At 35.0% G+C, this 20,276-nt stretch overlaps 1 protein-coding gene across 3 annotated transcripts in view; it reads right to left on the bottom strand.

Moving 5' to 3' along the window:
- The window catches only part of FRMD4A (FERM domain containing 4A), a 737,403-nt gene that overhangs the window by 361,521 nt on the left and 355,606 nt on the right, over positions 1-20,276 (bottom strand). The window contains exon 1 of one of the 3 annotated variants that reach the window (XM_051962746.1): positions 11,299-11,683. The exons of 1 other annotated variant lie outside the window; for it this stretch is intronic. In XM_051962746.1, coding sequence (XP_051818706.1) covers positions 11,299-11,391 — 93 coding nt within the window. In that variant the 5' untranslated portion in view covers positions 11,392-11,683. Of the gene's footprint in view, positions 1-11,298; positions 11,684-20,276 lie in introns of those variants that run through there. One more of the 3 variants, XM_051962745.1, reaches the window with a different exon arrangement.

The following is a 20,276-nucleotide window of genomic DNA, read 5'->3' as shown; positions in this document are numbered from 1 at the left end:
CTGGGTCAGAGGAAATGAGATGCAGTAGAAAAAGCCAGGAGTGAAATTAGGAACTTTGGTTCTGCCAATTACAAAGGTGAGAGGCTGGGTAAGCAATTTAACCCTTCTGAGACCTAACTTGGCTAAGGGTTGTGTTTTTAGAGGTTTTTTTAAATTAATTTTTTTCTCCATTCCATAGGGGCAAAGGGAGGAAAAGACCTTGTACAAATATGTACAGTTAAGTAAAACAAATTCCTGCTTTGGTCATGTCCAAAAACATACATCTTGTTCTACATCATGAGTCTATCACCACTCTGTCAAGAGGTGGGTAGCATGCCAGAGTTATTGCAGGATACTTGGTAAATTCTAAAGGGCTGTATAAATGTAAATTATTATTAAGGCCCCCGAGGTCTCCTGATTCAGCCACAATGAATCAGTGTTATTAGACGAAATGCATTTGCTTGAGTCACTGATTCAAGCCATGGTAACTAGAGAGGATAATTTAGGAAACAAGATTGCAGAGTGACGTGAGAAGCTCATAAAACTTGATTCTTTTTCATTTTCCTTGAGATTGCCTTGAATTTCATGGGCCAGATATATCTTCTGTATACAAGGAAAATGCCCAGAGAAAGGAGAAGAAAATTATAATAATAGTAATGATGACATTTATATATTACTTAATTGTTTACAAAGTTCTTTGTGCACATTTGCTCAATCAAGAAGTGTTTGTTTATTAACCCCCTCCTACAAATCAGGTCCCGTGCAAGGCAGTAGGGTTACAAAGACAGAGATGAAATAGTCCCTGCCCTTGATGAGCTTGTATTCTACTCATCCAACAGCTCTTTGAGGTATGTCTTATAAGTAATAACCTTATTTTTCAGATAAAGAAATGAAGGTTTAGTGTTTTGTCCAAAATCGCATAATTAGTAATTATCAAGGAAGATTAAGTATGCTATAATTAGGCAAGTAGAGGACAGAAATTTCTTTGAAAGCAGAATCTATACACAGTAGGGCTATGCCTAAATGCCCCCACATAATAGGATCATAGATTTAGGATTACAAGGGATCTTAGAGACCACAGGGTTTAATTTTCTCATCTTAAAAATGGGGAAATTGAGGCACAAAACAAATAAATTACTTGTCCAAGTCCATATAGCTACTAAGTGTCTGAGGTGGGATTTGAACTTCTATCATCTTGATTCCGAGTCCAGAGTTTCATTCACTACCAATTATTCATATATGTCAAATCATCAGGGATTAAAAAAAAATTACCCTTTTCTATTTTTCTACCAGAACTTCAGTAAGATACAATGAAAGAGAACCTGTGTTAAAACAAAATAGAAATGGTTCCTTTGAGTTGAATACAAAGCTATTTGCTTCTTAAAGAATGGGTGTCAGCTCCCCAACTGAGGTCTCAAATTAGGACTTGCTCATTTCAGTGCCCACACAACCCAAAATTATACTTTCTAAATATACTATAGGACTCAGCTGGGTTACAAAACCGAAGCATGTGACTAACACACTATCCTTTTTATTTTCCTTCTAAATAATCCAACATTTCCTTTAGCTATTCTTAGGAGGGTTCAGATTAAAAACTAATGATATTATTTGTTTTGCTTGAATGAGGCACTGAGAGGGTGAGTTTTTTATTTAGTTAGAAATGAAGGTCTGTATTCCAAGAAAATCATAAAGGAAGGAAAACATCCCACATGTGCAAAAATGTTTGTAGCAGCGATTTTTGTGGTGGCAAGGAATTAGAAGATGAATACATCCCCTTCAATTGGATAATAGCTGAACAAATTGTAGTACATGAAGAGAAAGGAATTTTATTGTTCTATAAAAAATGATGAACAAGCTGATTTTAGTAAGGCCTGAAAAGATTTATATGAACTGATACCAAGTGAAACAAACAGAACCAAGAACACATTGTACACAGTAACAACAAGATTGTGCGATGATGAACTATGAAAGACAGTTCTCAGCGGTTCAGAAATCAAAGGCTAGAAAATGCCATCTGTATCCAAAGAAAGAACTGTGGAGACTGAATGTAAATCAACACATGCTATGTTCACTTTCTTTTTTCTTTTTTTTAATTCTCTTGTAGTTTTTCCATTTAGTTCTGATTTATAAAAAAGTATATTAAAAATTAATGTACATGAATAACCAGAAAAAAGTAAATAAATTTTTAAAAAGGAAATGAGACAATATAAAGAGAAGAAAACTTTTTTTTAATCTTCATTTACTGAAGGGCATGAGAGAACCTTGGTTTTAGCTACTGATCTTATATTATCCCTTTAAAAAAATTACTCTCCCCTTCTCATCTTCTAACTATAAAGTAGTTTTGTTTAAAATTATTCTTTCATAAATGGCAGATTTAAATAGGGCCTATATGAAATTAAAAAGCAACTGTACTTCTAAAGAGGAATATTTAGTGGTTCCCCCTGTCACCCTCTAGTTCTCCCCAGACTTGGGCTCTACTAGGAATGACTCTAGGTAAAAAGTTGTAAATAGGCAAAATTTGTTTTTCTCCAGTCGTTCTCCTCTATACCACTCATTTTTGACATCTAAACACTGGCATTCATTATTCTCACTCTGATAAACTAATTCCCACTAAGGTTGTGTTTAAGTGTGAATATTTCTAGAAGCAGGGTTGAGGCAGACTTAAGTTTATTAGTCACTGGGCATGGAGTTAGGAAGCTTTCGATTTAGTCCAGAAGAAGGAAATTGCAAACCGCTCCAGTTTTTTGCCAAGGACACCCCAAGTGAGGGCACTAAGTCAGACACAGTTGGAATGACTCAATAACAAAAAACCCAAATAAATTACTAAACCTGTTAGAACTTGACTTTTCTCCTCTGTAAAATAGATTTAAATCATCCTTTTATTATGTATTTCAAAGGGTTATCTTGAAAGAAAAAAAAAGATTGCATGTATTTAAAGTACAACATAAATGCGAGCTGTTCTTATTATTAGCAAAGTTTTTGGAGAATTAAAATTGATGGTCATCCAAAATGACGGTAGATAGTGAGTTTGTGTACAAGAAACACATTGCCAGTAGAAACTATTTAAGAGAAATAATACAAGTAAAAGATATTACTAGATAAATGTATGATTGGGGGACAACAATCCCAAAAATTCTGGTCATGTGGTAAAAATGAGTAATAATTGATAGATGGGCCAGATAACTCTATTAGTAGTCATTCATTTTAAAAGAACAAGGGGAACACTAGATAGATCTGTTATGGAGGGCTTGTGGGAGGAAAGAGACAGAATTTAGTAGGCTGAAAAGATAATGGATGAGGTGCGATCTGTATATTTGGAGGTACCAATCACATCAGTGAAATCACAAATCCATTAAAGTATTTAAATATTATATTTACTTTTGAAAAGAGAATAATAGGAGAGAGAATAATTAAGCCAAACTAGTGAATCACTAGTGGAGAAAATTGCTTTTTGCTCTTAATTTTATTTCCTTGTGATGCCTCTATAACTTTTAATATCCTCTTTTGCATGTTCCTAGAGAGTTCCATACGACACCAACCAGATCGTCAGATGGAGAAGAACATGTGATCTGAACTAGTGTCCCCATTTCCCTCCTAAACATCCAAATGGCTGGCAAAAAAAAATGCAGATTTATTTCGAGTTGACTATATTTTCTGATTTCCTGTGCAATTATTCTTCCTGATCTAATTAACAAAGTGGAAAAAAAAAAACTCCTTATAACCACTTCCCTTTGCTCTTCTGATATGTCTATTTTAATTTGTCAGCTTGCCTGAAATGGTGAAAGAGCTATACTGGGTATGAGCCAATTGCCTCATGATGATCCAAGTATTTGTCTATCTGAGTACAGGTTCAATTAAATTCATTCCATGAATGCCCTTGAGATAGTCAAGGGAATAACTTCAATTTCATCAATTTTCATGAATTCCCCAGAAAATCATAATGGCATTTGGATCCTAGTACAGATTTCTGTTTTCAGACCTCAGTATGCTACTCTCTCTGATTTGCTTGAAAAGCTATAATGGATTTGATTCAAGATTATCTACTCTGCATGCAGAGATTCTCATTATATTCCATAGGCTGTTTTCACCAGGAGGGAGAGCACTTACAGGTAAGGGGAAGAGTGAATGAGACATGTTTTCAAAACACGTCATAGGAAGTGCCCTAACAGTATATGAATGAGAAAAAGGGTTTTTCCCCCAATCTTTTTTTTCCTTTTTTGAAAATAAGCTGACCTTTAATTGTATAGATTGAAACAAACCCTGAAGTGATTTTACACACAGATATGTAGGTTTATCATTTTAAAAATTATTTATTTTTGATATTCATCTTTCATAAACTTTAAAGGCTTATTATAGAAAGTGCATAAGTTTGACACCAAGGAAGATGGAAAGATGAAATAAAACAGTTCCTGCCATTACAGAGCTAATAGTCTATAGAAGGTGAGTTCCTCTATAACTATACAGTTCCTCTATAACTATAACTATAATTCAGCATGAACAATAGTCATGCAAGTCTATTATTGATCTACAATGAGCAAGTTTCTTTCTTGAGCTAGACATTATATCGATCTATATGGTATATGGGTACTGTTATTAATCAGCTTCCATTTTTGGCATTTTGAAAGTGGGACTGGCTTCACCAGGGGTTCTTCCCACCCTCAACCTTATTTCTGTGTTTAAACTCCTACTCACTAAGGAGAACTAAAGAGCCACTATTGTTTCCATTATGATTGTTTTCCCAACTGACCTTCCTAGAAAGCATTTGGGTAATTATAATAGCAATACCTAGGCTTCTTTTTACTTTGAGACGTCTGATTCTTTGTGACTTCATTTGGAATTGGCAAAGATATAGAAATGGTTTATCATTTCCTTTTCCAGCTCATTTTACAGTTGAGGAACTGAAGCAAACAGGATAAGGTGATTTGCCCAAGGTCACACAGCTATTAAATATCTGAACTTGGAAAAATAAGGGTTTTTGAGTTTCAGGTCCAGCATTATATCTATTTAGAGACATTTAGATATCCTAAGGATCTCAATACCAATATGCTTGATTTACCCGTTTGTCTTCTGCTACTCCACCAAAAAAGAAATCTCATTTTGGAGTAAATGAGAAAACTTATCCTGTGCCTTTGAGTTAATTCATTTTTTTTAAAAAGTCGGAAGTTTCAGGAGAAGGAAAGCAGAAGAATTAAATTCCTCTCATCTAGTTGTACAATACATCTTAATTTTAGAAGTTTGGTACACGGAGAAGGGGAGAGTTGAACAATGATTCTCAAGCCTGACTTTGTAATTGGTCAGAAGATTTGTAATAATATCTCAAGGAAAAATAACAAATGTAAATTTCATTGTTAGAATACCTTACATAGTAATATCTGTACCTAAAATTGTATCTAGTTTAAATAGTGCCATATATCACTTAAGTCATATATGTCAATAGAAAAACTACCACAGTTGAAACTGGTATCTAGCATCAATAACCTAACAGTCCCTGAATTGGAGAGGTTTTCTTGAACTACAAGAAGTTAATAATAATGTCTTATTAACATTGTTATTATTATTAGCATAATAACAATAAGTAGCTCTCACTTATATAGCATTTTTAGATTTACAAATTACCTTCCTGACAACAATCTAGTGAGGTAGGTAGTATCACTATAATTATCCCAATAATCCTCACCCTTGTTTCCTGAGCAGGAATTTAATTTTTATTATTTGTTGAAAATGAGAAAAACATAGAATTTTGAGAACACCTGTGCTTGCAACTTCAAGATAATGACAAATTCTGGCAGAATGTATAAATTTTTATTATCTAGAGGGATTTCCTTCTTGCATATCGGAATCAGTAAAAAGCAGAGTTGTCACATGACATTGACTAGTCTTTTCACAAGTGTGGTGTTGCAAAACTGATTGCTTATTTAAATATTTGAAGTCTTCCAGAATTAGCAAAAAAAAAAAAAAAAAAAAAAAAAAAGGCAAAATACATTCAATAAAATAGATTTGGTTGTCAGATTAGCTTTGAAAATATGTGGATCTTTGATGAATCTCTGTGTGGCAACTTCTTCCACTGATGCACATTATGATTCCATTTCTTTTTCAAGCTGTAATTAAATGTTATCACCAAAATTCTCCCCCAAAGCAACACATTCATTATTCCAATCCTTTTTCAACTCTACTATAGCAGGGTTTCCCAACTCAACAACTTACCCACACAAAGACATTCAATGATTATGAGAATATTATTACTTGGTCACAGAGGCCATTCTAGGTAAAATATCTTGCTTAAAGCTTTATATACTTTAAATGCTATAATGATTAGAATTAATGTTTTTATATAAAATAATTGTCCTGTTTAACTTGAAGAAAGTCTAAACAATAATTGAAAGAAAAAAGGTTTCACTCCGACTTCCAACAATTAATCAATATCATAAGAAAACTGCTCTTAAATTTGGCCTGTGAACTAGGGAAATTCCATATCAGAGGCTACAAATTCTTTCTTCTCTAAAAGAGATGTATTTTTAGAAAGAACAAAACCTTCTGCTGTATTAGGAGGTTGCGATAATAATATGTGTGATTATAGTGATCTGTCTCCATAGTGTCTTTGCTGTCTGCTTTTAATGGTAATAAATATCCATTAAAGACAGTGCTTTAGTATGTAAGTTGTTTTATTGGGGATTGAGGGGGAAAGATACAGTCTCACACTTTCTCTGCATGAATATATTCAAAAAATGTGTTACATACAGCCTGTAGAGACTGCATTGCTTCCTGAATCCTTAACTTATGCAGCCTAGCTGCTGTGATAATGTAATGGTTTGTGAAATAATAGAGTGGAAATACATCAGCCCAGAATAACATACTAAAAAGTGTTGGTGCAAAAAGCTGATGATTATAATATTTTGAAAATGTTTATCTAGTGACATCTTGCCATTTGACTTCTTTTGCCAGTCTATATTTTTATTCTTCCCCCCATTCCAGCTAAAAATGTCCAAATAACTGAATATTTTCACCTAAAATTGAATATTTCATCTAAACTATCCAGATAACTGGGAGAAACTGAGTCATAGGTTGCTATCTTCACCCTTTGCTTTCTAATGAATCAGCCACAATTTGCTCCTTTATCCAATATATATGTGCCTAGATCTCCATGTATAAACTTTGTTTCATCCCCAATAACCGAAGTTCACATCAAAATTAGAAATAAATAGGATGGGAGTAAAGATATGTACTTTATGAATGTGCTTCATTGAAGAACAAACTTCGTTTTGGTGTTTCACTGTTTAAACGTGAGAATTGATATGTCATTTTATGCCATCATTTTTACTCTTACTCTTCCTCCCAAACTATTTGATTATGGCATACTGAGAGTAGTTTCAAGGACAAATTCTACTTGATGACTAAAAATTTAATGAGAATTGTAATATTTTACATGTATATGTATATTATATATGATTATTTATACTAGTATAGACACCTATATACATACATTATGTGTATAAACATATACATTTTGTATCTACCTTATAAGTTTTCTGTTAATTTACATGGAAGTAGTATAGACATGTGAAAAGTGTGCTAGATTACAAATGAAAGATTCAAATCTCTCCGTAGTTCCGTGAAATCATGTGATTGATGATGGGTTATTTTTCTGAGCCTCAGTGTCTGTAAATTGGAGTGGATGGACTAGATTCCAGCTCTAAATTAAGGACATGGCAAACCATTCTAATATCTTTGCCAAGAAAACACAAAATGGGGTCAAGAAGAGTTGGACATGACAAACAACTGAATAATCAGTTTTTTTTGAAAGCATACTTACTTTGTTCTAGCCTCATGACAGAGAAATATCCAGTATATTGCAAATAATCATTTCTTTAGTGACATGTAAAATTAGAAAAAGAGATAGAGGTAGAGATAGAAACAGATACCATATAACTAATTCTGTGCTTCCTGTTATCTGATTTTTAGCCTTTTCCTTATGGGAAATCTGCTATGCTTCAAAAGTAATGGCTAATAATACTGTGTAGTAAATTACTCTAGTTTGTGGAAACTTCCAATAGTTGGAAATTATTATTACAGAACAAAGTTAATAAAGTGATAGGATCAGAGGATTTAAAGCTGAAAGGTGTCATTTGTTGTGGTTAAGTCATTTTTCATTCATGTCCAATTCCCTGTGATCCCATTTATTTTTTTGTTTTTTTTTTGGAAGAGATATTAGTGGTTTGTTATTGCCTTCTTCAGTTCATTTTGCAGATGAAGAACTGAAAGGGAGTTAAGTGACTTGTCTAGAGTCACACAGCTAGTGTGTCTAGCTAATAAGTATCTAAGGTCAGACTGAGATCTGCCAAAGACTTTAGCTTAAAAAGGCCAGAACTTTTGCTGCATCCAAGGCCATTTCCAGTTATTCTGATTTATAACTTGTCACTGGACCCAGATAGCTCTGGGAGAGAGAGTAAGGCTGGTGATTTTGCATAGTCCTACTTGCTTAAATCTAATTAACTTGCGAGTCATAACATCACTTTCCTGAAGTTGTTGGTCCTCTTCCAGAATGAAAGACAACCACTAATAAAATCAATGAGAGTTAAAAGCAGGCACCAATTTGATTATATTTCCCTTCTCCATTGTTTTCCTGACCCCAGGCTATAAAGAGTTTCCCTTCAGCGATACAATGACTTTTACACACGATTTCAATGATCAGAATAGCTACCTGGATGTCTAAACTTCCTTCCAGTACCTTTATTTCTGACTTGGCCAATAGACTTGAGTAAAGGACTTAATTAGTCTATAAATCAGTTTTCCTCCTGGACAATTATACCTGCTCCATCTCCCTCACCAGGATATTTTGAGACTAAAATGAAAGGAGAGATAGAAATGTAAACCTTTTGGAAATAGAGATGTTCTATAGGTGAAGTATTATATAGTTAAATATTTGTAGAAATCAGTCTCTGGATGTCTGTTACTCTCTAAGTGCCTGATGTAATTTTGGAAGGCCTTTTTGCTTGGGAATCAGGGAGATGTTGCTAAGCCTATAGGAATATAGTTCTAGGGGCAAATGTCTCCCATTATTAAAGAATCTTTCTCTTCTCTTGTTCTTTTCTTATATAAATATATGACTTAGACTCTGAAAAGTCTCACAAAACTACAGATAATATTGAGTCCAATTGGAATTGACATGATATCATACATTCCAATATACCTTTATTGTCCATTACAGTGGGAAGTGAGATAGGAGAGTCATAATAAACGCAAGACTACACCTTGAATGAGTTATGATTCATCTCTCCTCCTGACTTCACTTTAAACGATGAGGTTTAGTATGATGTCTAGTGTTATGACAATGTACAAACTTTTCTCCAAGGACCAGAGATCTTTTAGGCATATAACTTTTAAAATTCAAACGAGTTTAAGAAAAATCTATATCTTTGGCAGATATACCCACAAAGAAAAGCAAACATGTTTTATATATGTAATTTACCATTGCTGATGATTAATCAACTGAAAAACAATGAATTAAAAATAAAAGTGGATATATTAAATGTCTGATTGGCAAATCTAATCATTTTAAATACAAGTGGAGGTCCCCATCACTTCATGCACACAAATGCAACATGCACATGCCCTGTGCATCCCCGTATACACATATCTATCTATACATATATTGGACATATTATAAAATGACTGATATGTTACAAAACAAATGCTGTCCTGCAAAATATAATCATTATCATTTTAAAACATGGCTAAATTCCAAGTGTATATCTTTAATACCAACATGATGAAAATGTTTTACTACAATATTATGCTATAATAATGATAATTAGAATGTATATAGTACCTACTATGTGGCAGGCACTGTGCTAAGTGCTTTGCAAATATTGTCTCATCTAATCCTTGCAGTAACTCCAGGTGGTAGTTACTAATATTATCCTCATTTTTATAAATGAGGAAACCAAGGCAAATGGAGGTTAAATGCTTTTTACCTTACTTAAGCCAAGGTCTAAATATCTGGGGATAGCTTTGAAGTGAAATCTTTCTGACTCTAGACTCAGTGTTTTTCCATTGTGCTCCCTAACCTCACTACATAAAATAGGCACTAAGGAAATGTTAGCTGATGGGAGAATTGATACAAAAATTGTATGTTAAAAAAAAAACAAACAACTCAAATGTAAACACCATAGATTGTAGAGAAGTTGGTATATGTTTTTAAGTGAGTGAATGATAGAAACAAAGCTATGTTCAAAATCATATGTTTCTTGTGGATTCTCATTTCAGAGTATATTTCATGTTTCCTAAGTCCTTAATCATACTTTTTCAATATCCCCAAACCAATAATTAGGAATATGGTTAAAAAAAAAAGAGACTAAAGTTACCTCAACTAAACAATATTAAATCTTAAATACCAGGTCAGCAACTCATCAAGACAGCCTTCTGTGGTGTTTTTTACCTTACTCAAGCTTACATAACAAATTTATCTGAACTATTGGCTTCTCCAAGCTGACAGTGAGGGTTTGTGAGGAATAAAAGAGAGGACCTTTTGTGTTTATGAGAGTCCCGCACCTTGGCAGGATAGATATCACCTGCTATAGCCACAGGTGTGACCTTAAGTTCTTTCCAGTCAGCTTTGTTTTAACTACCACAAGCATTCCATTACCTAAATAAGTTTTCTCAGACGAGGACAAATCATCGTTATTATTTTGTTGGATCTTCTCTTCCAGAGACTACCATAAAGCAAATGTGTTTTCAGGAGATTAACAGAACAATTATGAAGGAGACCCTTGAATATTTGAAACACATACACTGAAAGTCATAACCAATTTATCTGAAAAATCTAGAGATTTTAATCAACCAGCTGTACATTTGAAGCCCTTCCCCCCAAAAAGTTTCTTAACTGCCATCTGATCTTTGGCTATTTTCTCAATTGGACAAAATCATCCCGTGGAAAAAAAATGTATAGCCTCTCAGCCTTAATGAATACCTTTCAATCAATGTCCCAAGAAACAGGCTTTTAGATTCCTTAATGGTATGTTTTTTTTTTTAAACAAGCACTCAGATTTTTCATGCACACATTCCAGAGGTACTGACTTTCTATCTTTCTCCCTCTTCTTCTGTTCCTCCATCGACACCCGTAGCTTTAATAGTCTCAAACTTTCCCCTACCCCAGATGAGAAGAAAAATCTCAATTCCAGTATAGGATCATGCAATGCCAGTAATTAATTCCTCATGGAAAACGTTACTTAATAACATAGTGGAGTTGGTTACAATTAAAATAAACATCTTCTCTCTCTAGCTCAGCAGCGCTTTGCTTAGAGAATAACAAATGTTGCTTACCCTCTCGACACTCCGTCTTCTCAAAGATCCATAAGGTATTTTGAACAAAAGTCTTTGGGACCCACTCGGAGCCACGGCTGCCTGAATTACCATCGCTCACCAACTCACCCTGTATGTGTGGGTGCTCCCCTAGCAAAGAGAGAGACGGAGGCTTCCTCTAGAAGAAGCGATAGTCTCCTGGAGATTTGCTGAAATATCAAGTAACTAAGAGGGTTTCACTTTAGACCACATGAGTCAAGATGTGGCTTGTCTGAGGAGAAAAATGGAAAGAGAGGGAAAAAAATAACCCAAGCCCTGCCACTCTAAGAACATGTCTTAAGTAACATATCTTTAGCTTTCTTCTGCCTTTCCCTGTGCAGTCAGTTTGGCTCAGCAGGGCTGTTATGCCTCAGAAGTGGAAGAATTCAGCTTCTGGGGCAAGTGGTCCTGAAATGTCAACCTCACTTCTTGTAGTTACAGATGGGAACCAGGTCAGTTGTCTAATCAGAGCCCTATCAGGCATGATACATGCCATCACGTGATTCCCTACCCCCCTCTGCTTGCTGTACAGTAGATCACATGTTCACCTTAAAAAGAGTATCTACTCTATCACCATCTGGTGCAGAGATTAATGCTAAATCCTGCATTCGGAATTTCCCTCTCTTCTGGACAGAGGGAAAATATTTGAAGTCGAGAAACACAACACATTGGGGATTTGGGAGAGCCAATGAATGTCTCAGTTATAAATTTCATATATTTTGGACCATTAATAAATGTACATGTTCGATTAAAAGATTTTGTATATGTATATGCAGAGAGGGATACAGAATCACAGAAAGACAGAGAGAGACAAAGAAAGGAAAAGAAAAGACAGAGACAGAGAAACAGAAAGATGCAGAGAAAAAAAGAGAGAGCAGAAAGTGAGAGAGACAGAGACGAAGAAAAGACAGAGGTAGAGAAACACAGAAAGATGCAGAGAGAGTCAGAAAGAGACAGAGTGAATCTCAAGGTGGGGGCAGGTGGAGAAAAGACATTAATTGTACCACTGCCCCATATGAATCAAAAACATTTTATAAATTTGAAAATAAACCATTGGTTAAATGTCTGTGTTTCTGGGCATTTACTTTAATGTATACTAGTAAACACAAAGAAATAATAGCCAACTTTACAAGAGCCTGAAACAGTTTTATGAGTTAGACTTATCCACCACAGTTGCCATTTCTGTTTTAATTACATTGTATTTATGATGTAAGATGCAATTCTATGCTTCATTGGGGCTCAGATGATAACAAATCTTTACCCAGTCTCCCTTTCTGTCCTCCATATGCTTATTCTTCCCAGCAAAGAGAATGATTACAAAGAGAAGAGTAAAAGTTTTTCTAGTTGGAAGGCTGTTTTTCTTTAAAAAGAAATTTCATATGTGCTATTCCCATTTCTAGTTTTTATGAAAGAGGCTAAAATTTCCTTTGGAATAATCCCACATTATTCATTCAATCCCATATTAGCATGATATCACTCATATGTTTTGAGAACTACCCTCTATTTATTCCCCAGAGAACAGTGCTCATTTTTTTTTTGAGGGGGAGGGGGAAGTGAGGATAGAAAAAAAGGAGTGGGAAAGATGGGATGGAAAAGAAAGTTGTGTTTATCCAAAAAACTTAACTAGGGGTCAGAGTAAAGAGTTTGAGTTTTAAACTGCATGAAAAATGAATCAGGAAACAGGCACTTTAAAAAGCTGGGAAGAAAGAAAGTGAAATGAAATTTATGTATCCAGCACAGACCTACATTAAGAGGCAGTTAAAGAAAGCATAGATTCGGTGTGGGAAATGTACAACAATTGGGCTTTGTCTGTAATTGGTTCCATATGTGCTGTTAGCAAATGAGTGAGTGAGACAGGGAGACGCAGGAAAAGATGGAAGCCTCTTAAACATAACTTACTCATGAAGCTTCTTTGGAAAGATGGTTTAAGGTTACACATCTTCCTTCCTTCCTCTATTCTCTTGATTAAATTAAAAAACAACATCATCACACATCTGGAATGTTACCTGACCATTTGAATCAAATAGCTGAATATTCTTTGTTTTTAAATGGTGGCCTCTCAATAGTTTCCAAACTACAATGATAATATCAATTTCAGTATTATCTTCCCAAAAGCAAGTGATCGATTAAGTGAATGGTTTCTTTTCTATATTGTCTCCTGACTGTTCCAGTTAGAGATAGGAAAATGGATCAAATCAGTGTGGGGGTCATTGTCTACCATTCTGGCCCTGATTCAAGCAAAGCTCCTAGGATTTGGACTTCCTGTTTCTCATGGGTCATCACTAGGATAATAGTGGACCTCTCCAGGCTTCATGGCATACATGGTTCAGGCTGGAAGCTGGAACTCTGATGAGCTCAGTATTAGTGAAACAAAAACCATATGAATTTTATTAAGCTTAAATTGTATGTAAACATAAATGTTAATGGAGGGAAACTATCCTGGGCCAAACTCCCATATGTTTGAACTCAACAAAGGCTCACTGATGGGGCAGTTAACTCTGATGTCACAATTGCAACTCAGCAGCAAATAGAGAGATAAATATCACTTTTTAAGATTATGATAAAATGTCTTCACTCCATCACCCTGATAAGATTGAAGGCCATGATTTGAAGGGTGCTCAAAGGTCAACCTATTTATTCAACAACAGTTCTTTTTTTCCTTTGGTGATATGTATTTGAAATTAATTCAATGGGGCCAATACTTTAGGTTTAGACAGTATTTCCAGAAGCTATAGTTAAAATGCAAATCTATTATCTAGGAGTGATAACACATAAACTCATTAGCACATAATAGAATATTAGCACAGATTCTTTTATAAGATTAGCTTGGAAAATCATAAAGCAAGGTTATAAGGGACTGACACCTGTGAATGTGGAGAAAAGGAAGAAGGAAAGATCTAGGAAAGGAATTGCCTGGAGGAAAGATAAGAAAGATAGGACTCCAAATGTAGAGGATGGGACAGCCTGAGGACAGATATATTGAACAGTTGCTAGGGACATCAAAAATGTAAGAAAAAAATAGCCCAAAAGAGGATGGGAGAGAGAGGCATAGAAAAGAAAAGTTTTTTACATATTTTGCAATTTTGATCAAAGTGGATCTGGAGTATCTGCCTTAACTTAGATCCAATGTTTTATTTCTTTGACTTCTGGAAAAAAATATTGGTGAAAATACTGGAAATGAAAGCACATAAGCATCAATGTTGTATATCAGAAAAATATAATTTCAGCACACTGAAACAAGAGTCTTTCAATGAAAAGGATGTTCCTAGTCACTACATGTAAAACATAAAAAAAACAGTGATCTGGGATAATGTCCAGTTACTGAGGACTGTATTTAATTAGATTGTAATCTAATTCTCTTAGGTTCTGTCAAAACATGGAATACTCCCAGAGGGAATAATCAAGCATTTATTAAGTACCAGCTGTGTACCAGGTACCATGCTAAGTACAAAGATAAAAATCAGACAGTTCTTGCCTATGTAGGCTCAATACTATTGGAGGAGAAAACATATACTAAACAAGTATATACAAAATAATTAGTTGGTAATATGGAGGAAGGGGAAGCACTAACAGCTGGGGAAATTGTATGGGGATGGAGTTGTTTTGAAAAAAACTAGGGATTTTATAAGATTCATTTGAACAGAATATGTTCTGGGCATGGGAGACAACCTGTGTAAAGGGTGAGAGATGGAAGGTAGAGGGCAAGGGATGGTACCCTTGGGAAAAGGATGAGTTGAAAGGACCATAGAGATTATGAAAAGAAGTAATGCATATTTCTGAAAAATTGGGTTGATTGGTTAAAATGACAGGAAAAGATAATCATAAATGTTGGAGGGGATATGAGAAAATTGGGATGTTAATGAATTGTTGGTAGAATCATGAAATGATCTAACCATTCTAGAAAGCAATTTGGAATTATACTCAAAGGGCTATCAAACTGTGCATATTTTTTAATCCAGCAATGTCTCTACTGGATCTGTATCCCAAAGCGATCGTAAAAAGGGGGAAAAGACCTATATGTGCAAAAAATGTTTGGAGCATCCCTTTTTGTAGGAATTGGAAACTGAATGGATGCCCATCAGTTGGGGAATGTCTGAATAAGTTATAGTATATGAATATAATAGAATATTATTGTTTTATAAGAAATGGCAAGCAGGCTGATTTCAGAAAAGAGAGACTTACATGAACTGATGCTAAGTGAAATGAGGAGAACCAAGAGAAAATTGTATTCAGCAACAATTTTATGTAATCATCAACTGTGATAGACTTGGCTCTTTTCAGCAACGTGGTGGTCCAAAACAAGGCCAATACACTTGTGATAAAAAGAGAGATATGAAGTTTGAAGGTCAACTTCAGATCAGAGCATAGTATTTTCATTTTTTGTTGTTATTTGTTTGTTTGTGTTTTTTCTCATGTCTGATTTTTCTTGCAGAACATGATGAATAAGGAGAGAAGTATTGCACGTGAGACATGAGAGGGATATAAATGTGGAACTCAAGGTTTTGCAAAAGTGAATACTGAAAACTATCTTTGTGTCTATTTGGAAAAATAAAATATTATTAAAAAAATAAATTTAGGTTGGGACCAGATTGTGAAAAGGATAAAAAAATTTGTTTTTGTACATATTTAAGACAACAATAAAAATTCAGACCATTTCTCTAAAATTGATTCTAAGTTTTGGAACCATTGGAATCTTGAAAGAGAGGAGCAATTTCACCAGGAGAAGCTTCTTACTCATATGAAATCATAGATTTGAATTCCTGACTCCCCATACTTTCTCTACCCCTATTCCCCAATTCTATGAATGCAAACAGAAACCCTTATATAGGTTTAAGTGTCTGTAGGTACAGATCTTGGCTTAATAAGGCTATCTAAAAGTAAGATTTCTTTTGCCTAGGGAAGATATAGTTCCCAGCAATGGCCAGGACATATAAGTAGATATCTATTTACATAATCTCATTGGAGAGATGCAGAAAGTTTATCTTGTTCAAAATATCTCCTATCATTGCCCTGTATATGTTGTAAAGTTTTCCCTAATTGAATCATTATTTTGGGTATGTCATAGTATCATAGATTTAGAGCTGGAAGTTGCCTCATCTAATCTAACCGCCTCATTTAAAAGATGGGGAGAATGAGACGTAGAGAGATTCAGTGAGCTGTTGAAGGTGACCTAGATTGCAAAAAGCAGAGCTAGATTTTTAAACCCTGTTCTCCTGACTCTAAATACATTTTCCACTATATCCAATCCCCTATTACTTAGAAGTGTTAGCATACACTAAATATGATAGCACAGATTTGGTTGTTATTGTTCAATCATTTCAATTGTGTCTGACCGACCCCCTTGGGATTTTCTTGGCAAAGATATTGGAGTAGTTTACTATTTCTTTCTCCAACTCATTCTACCAATGAGAAAACTGAGGCAAACAGGTTTAAATAACTTGGTTTAGTCATATACTAATTGTCTGAAACCAGATTTGAACTTTGGTCTGACTCTAAGCCCAGCACTCCCTAGCTGCCTCCCTGGCCATGGTTATTCATTTGGATTGGTTGATCATTTGGAATGGTTGATAATTTGGCAATCATTCAATCAATCCAGAAGCTTTTATGAAGTAATGACTATGTACCTGACACAAAAATGAAGCATCCCTACATTGGAAAAGTTTATATTCTATGATGGAAACAGTACTTACAAAAATACATAAGAAATAAATTCAGAATACATTTTGTGATGGAGGTACCAACATCTAGGAGATTTCAGAAATGGCCTCATATTGGAGGTAGTGTCTTGGTTGAGCTTTGAAGCAAGTGAGAGAAGAAAGAAATGTGGACATGGAATATACAGCAATTGTGCCTAATGGTTGGGAATGAGTGGGGAGGAATTGATATTTTGATATTTTCAAATACTCTAGCATTTAATTTTAACAAAAATCAAATAGTCTGTAAGGAAAGGTCAGAACGATAGCCTCAACATCCAGAGGTTGGTTCTATAGCTGGCTTCAGGGGAAATGTTCATCCCAAAATGATCAGTGGAATTTGCAGGGGGCCTATATGGGGATACAAGTTCATAATTAGAGAGCAAGTTAGTCTGGGAGCAGTGGTGATGTGAAAAGGCTCTACTAGGATCCTAAGTCCCTGGGAAAGATCACAAAGGTGGTATCTATTTAAGACAGATCAACTAAAACTGAGGGATAGGATTAGAACTAAAACACACTTTCTAGGGGTCAAAGTATAGAAACTTTCAGAGAAAAGAAAGGTAGTGGGAACTTAAAACTTGAGAGAAAAGTAGAGATAGTTTAAGGGCCTAAATGGGGAAGAATCTTTTCTCATAGGAATCAAAAGAGTGAACAGACAGGAGTGCATTTCCTAGGATTCTAAAGTAGTTAATCTAGGTCAGAAATATTCTGGGAGGAACAGATTAGGGACAACAAGGAAGATTTGTCTATTCAGCCCTAGAATTCTTTCCAGATTACTGAGGGCTGTAGATTTTAGAGAGCAGTCTGCTGACCAAATTCATAGCAAAGGAATTATAACTGATTTAATGACTCAAATGCAGAAATAAAGAAGAAAAATAATAAGAAGAGGGTACCAAGAAAGAATAAGCCCTAGGTCTCCCAATTGTTGCTAAAAACCACAGTCAAACAAATACCTCTGTTGGTTGTGATAATGACATCCTTCACTTTAATTACTGATATCATCATCACCCATGCTCAAATGGCCATATGTTTCTTCTGTGGTGTTTTGTAGTAAAAATTTAAAGGGTGATATGCTGCTAGGGAAAATAGAAGAATGGAGGAAAAAATGGAGAAAATCCATTCTCTTCATAAGATATCTGGTGGTAGGGAATTCAGAAAAGGCACGTGAATGGTTGGAGTAGAAATCCAAGAATTGAACTGCTAAGTACAAAAGTGAAAATGAAATAGAGAATACTGAAAACATTATCTGTCATGAATGTTCCCCTGGGCTTGAATCACATGACCTCACAAGAAGAAATTTGAAAATGAGGAATTAGGAACCATTTGAGGAACAATCCCAATAATGATGCAAGCAGTCGAACAATTGAGAGTATATCTGGAGAATGGGTCAGGTGGCACTGAGAGTAAAGAAGTCAAAAAGTGCTAGAAAGTAAAAAAAGATCAATAATTTTAACTAGGTATGACTCTAAAGAAGCTAATAAAAAGACTTTCTTTCTTCCCTACATGAGAGAATGTTATTGATGTTAACACTCTCCTATATAGGAGAGAGAACTATAGACTCAAGCTGGATGACTTCCAGGTAGAACCAATGAATCAATCAATACACATTTCTTAAATGTTCAATATGTGTCAGGTACTGTGTTAAGTGTTAGGTTTACACAGAAAGGCAAAAACAGTACCTGTTCTCAATAAGCTTACATTCTAATGAAGGAGACGACACACAGATAAATAGTTACCAATATGATCCATATGGGATTGAGGGGAGGTAATCTTAGGAGAGAAGACGTTAGGAGCCAGAAAGACTGGGAAAAGCCTCTTTCAAGATGGTGTTTTTGAGTTGAGATTTGAAGGAAGCCAGAGATTAAAAGAGGTTAAGATGAGGAAGGAGAGTATTCTAAATATGGGAGACAATCAGAGCAAAAGCATGGAGATTAAAAAAATGAAATACCTGTATGAAGAATAGCAAGCAGGCTAATATGACTAAATTATATATAAGAAAGCTGAAAAGTTAAGAAGGTGCCATGTTGTGAAGGACTTTAAGAATCACACAAAAGACTTTATTTATATTTGATCCTGGAGTCCCTAAAAAACTTGAAAGCATATATGTATGTATGGGGATAGTGTGTGATTTGGAATGGGAGGAGGGACTGAAATGGTCTGATGCTTCAGGAAAATCACTTTGGCAGATGTGTGGAAGATGAATTATAGTAGAGAAAGTCTTGAGATTCAGGTTTATTAGTAAGCTATTGCAAAAGTCCAGGCAAGAAGTGATGACAAGCTTGAGCTAGTGTTGTACCTGGGTAATATATTTCCTAGTATGGTGTTTTATACTCATTATATGGTGAATAAATATGATATGAAAACCAAATCTTTACTAACTTATATGAAATTACTAATGAATGACAGAGAAAATGCCATGAAATTACCTACAGTTGTAATAGCAATTGGGATATTTATTATATACTCCCAATGGCTGGAAACTATGTGTGTGTGTGAGAGAGAGAGGTAGAGGTAGAGAGAGGGAGAAGGAGAAGGAGAGACCCAGAGAGACACAAACACACACAGAGACAGAGAGACATACACAGAGGAAGAGAGGCAGAGACAGAAACAGACAGAGGCAGACAAAATATATGTGAATCAGGGAAGTAAAAATGACATGAATCAATTTCTGATAATTGAAATTCCATATTCAGCACTAATCACTCCCTCTCTCATCTTGAAGCACACATTTCTCTAGGTTGTTTTTTAAATACTAGTACCAAATTGACAGGATTCTTGTGAAGAGAATGGTGGAGGAGTATAGTCTATTCTTCAAGATGATTCCTTCAGGGTTGTAATATTGAGTGATTCAGGCTGGGTATGATGAAAAGCTTCGTCAGTCAAAAGGATAAAAAACATCTGGGAAGCAAGCATAATTCTGCAAAGAGGGGTATCCCTAGAACATGAGCATTCTCACTCAATTTCCTGGAATAAGCAAAATGTGAGCAAGCTCATTCAATAGCTTGAATAAAGATAAATCAAACATAAACACTGAGAGAACTTATTTTTAATCAAATGTGAACAATCCAAAAAGGGAAAATGAGGAAAATTGGGGGAATCTCTGTCATTTCTCATCATTTTCTTCTAAATCAGCTAACCCCACAGGCCATTTTCTCACTTCTTAGTATAATTACAAGAACAGATGATGCTCATTTTTTAGCCTCAGTTTTTAGGCGAAACATACAAATGAAAAGTTTCTAAAAGCAAAATTCTCCTTTGGCATGAAGA

Source organism: Antechinus flavipes, chromosome 5, assembly GCF_016432865.1.
Source record: "Antechinus flavipes isolate AdamAnt ecotype Samford, QLD, Australia chromosome 5, AdamAnt_v2, whole genome shotgun sequence".
Classification (NCBI taxonomy): Eukaryota; Metazoa; Chordata; class Mammalia; order Dasyuromorphia; family Dasyuridae; genus Antechinus; species Antechinus flavipes.
Note: the sequence above shows the minus strand (reverse complement) of the source record. Positions and strands in the feature narration are given on the sequence as shown.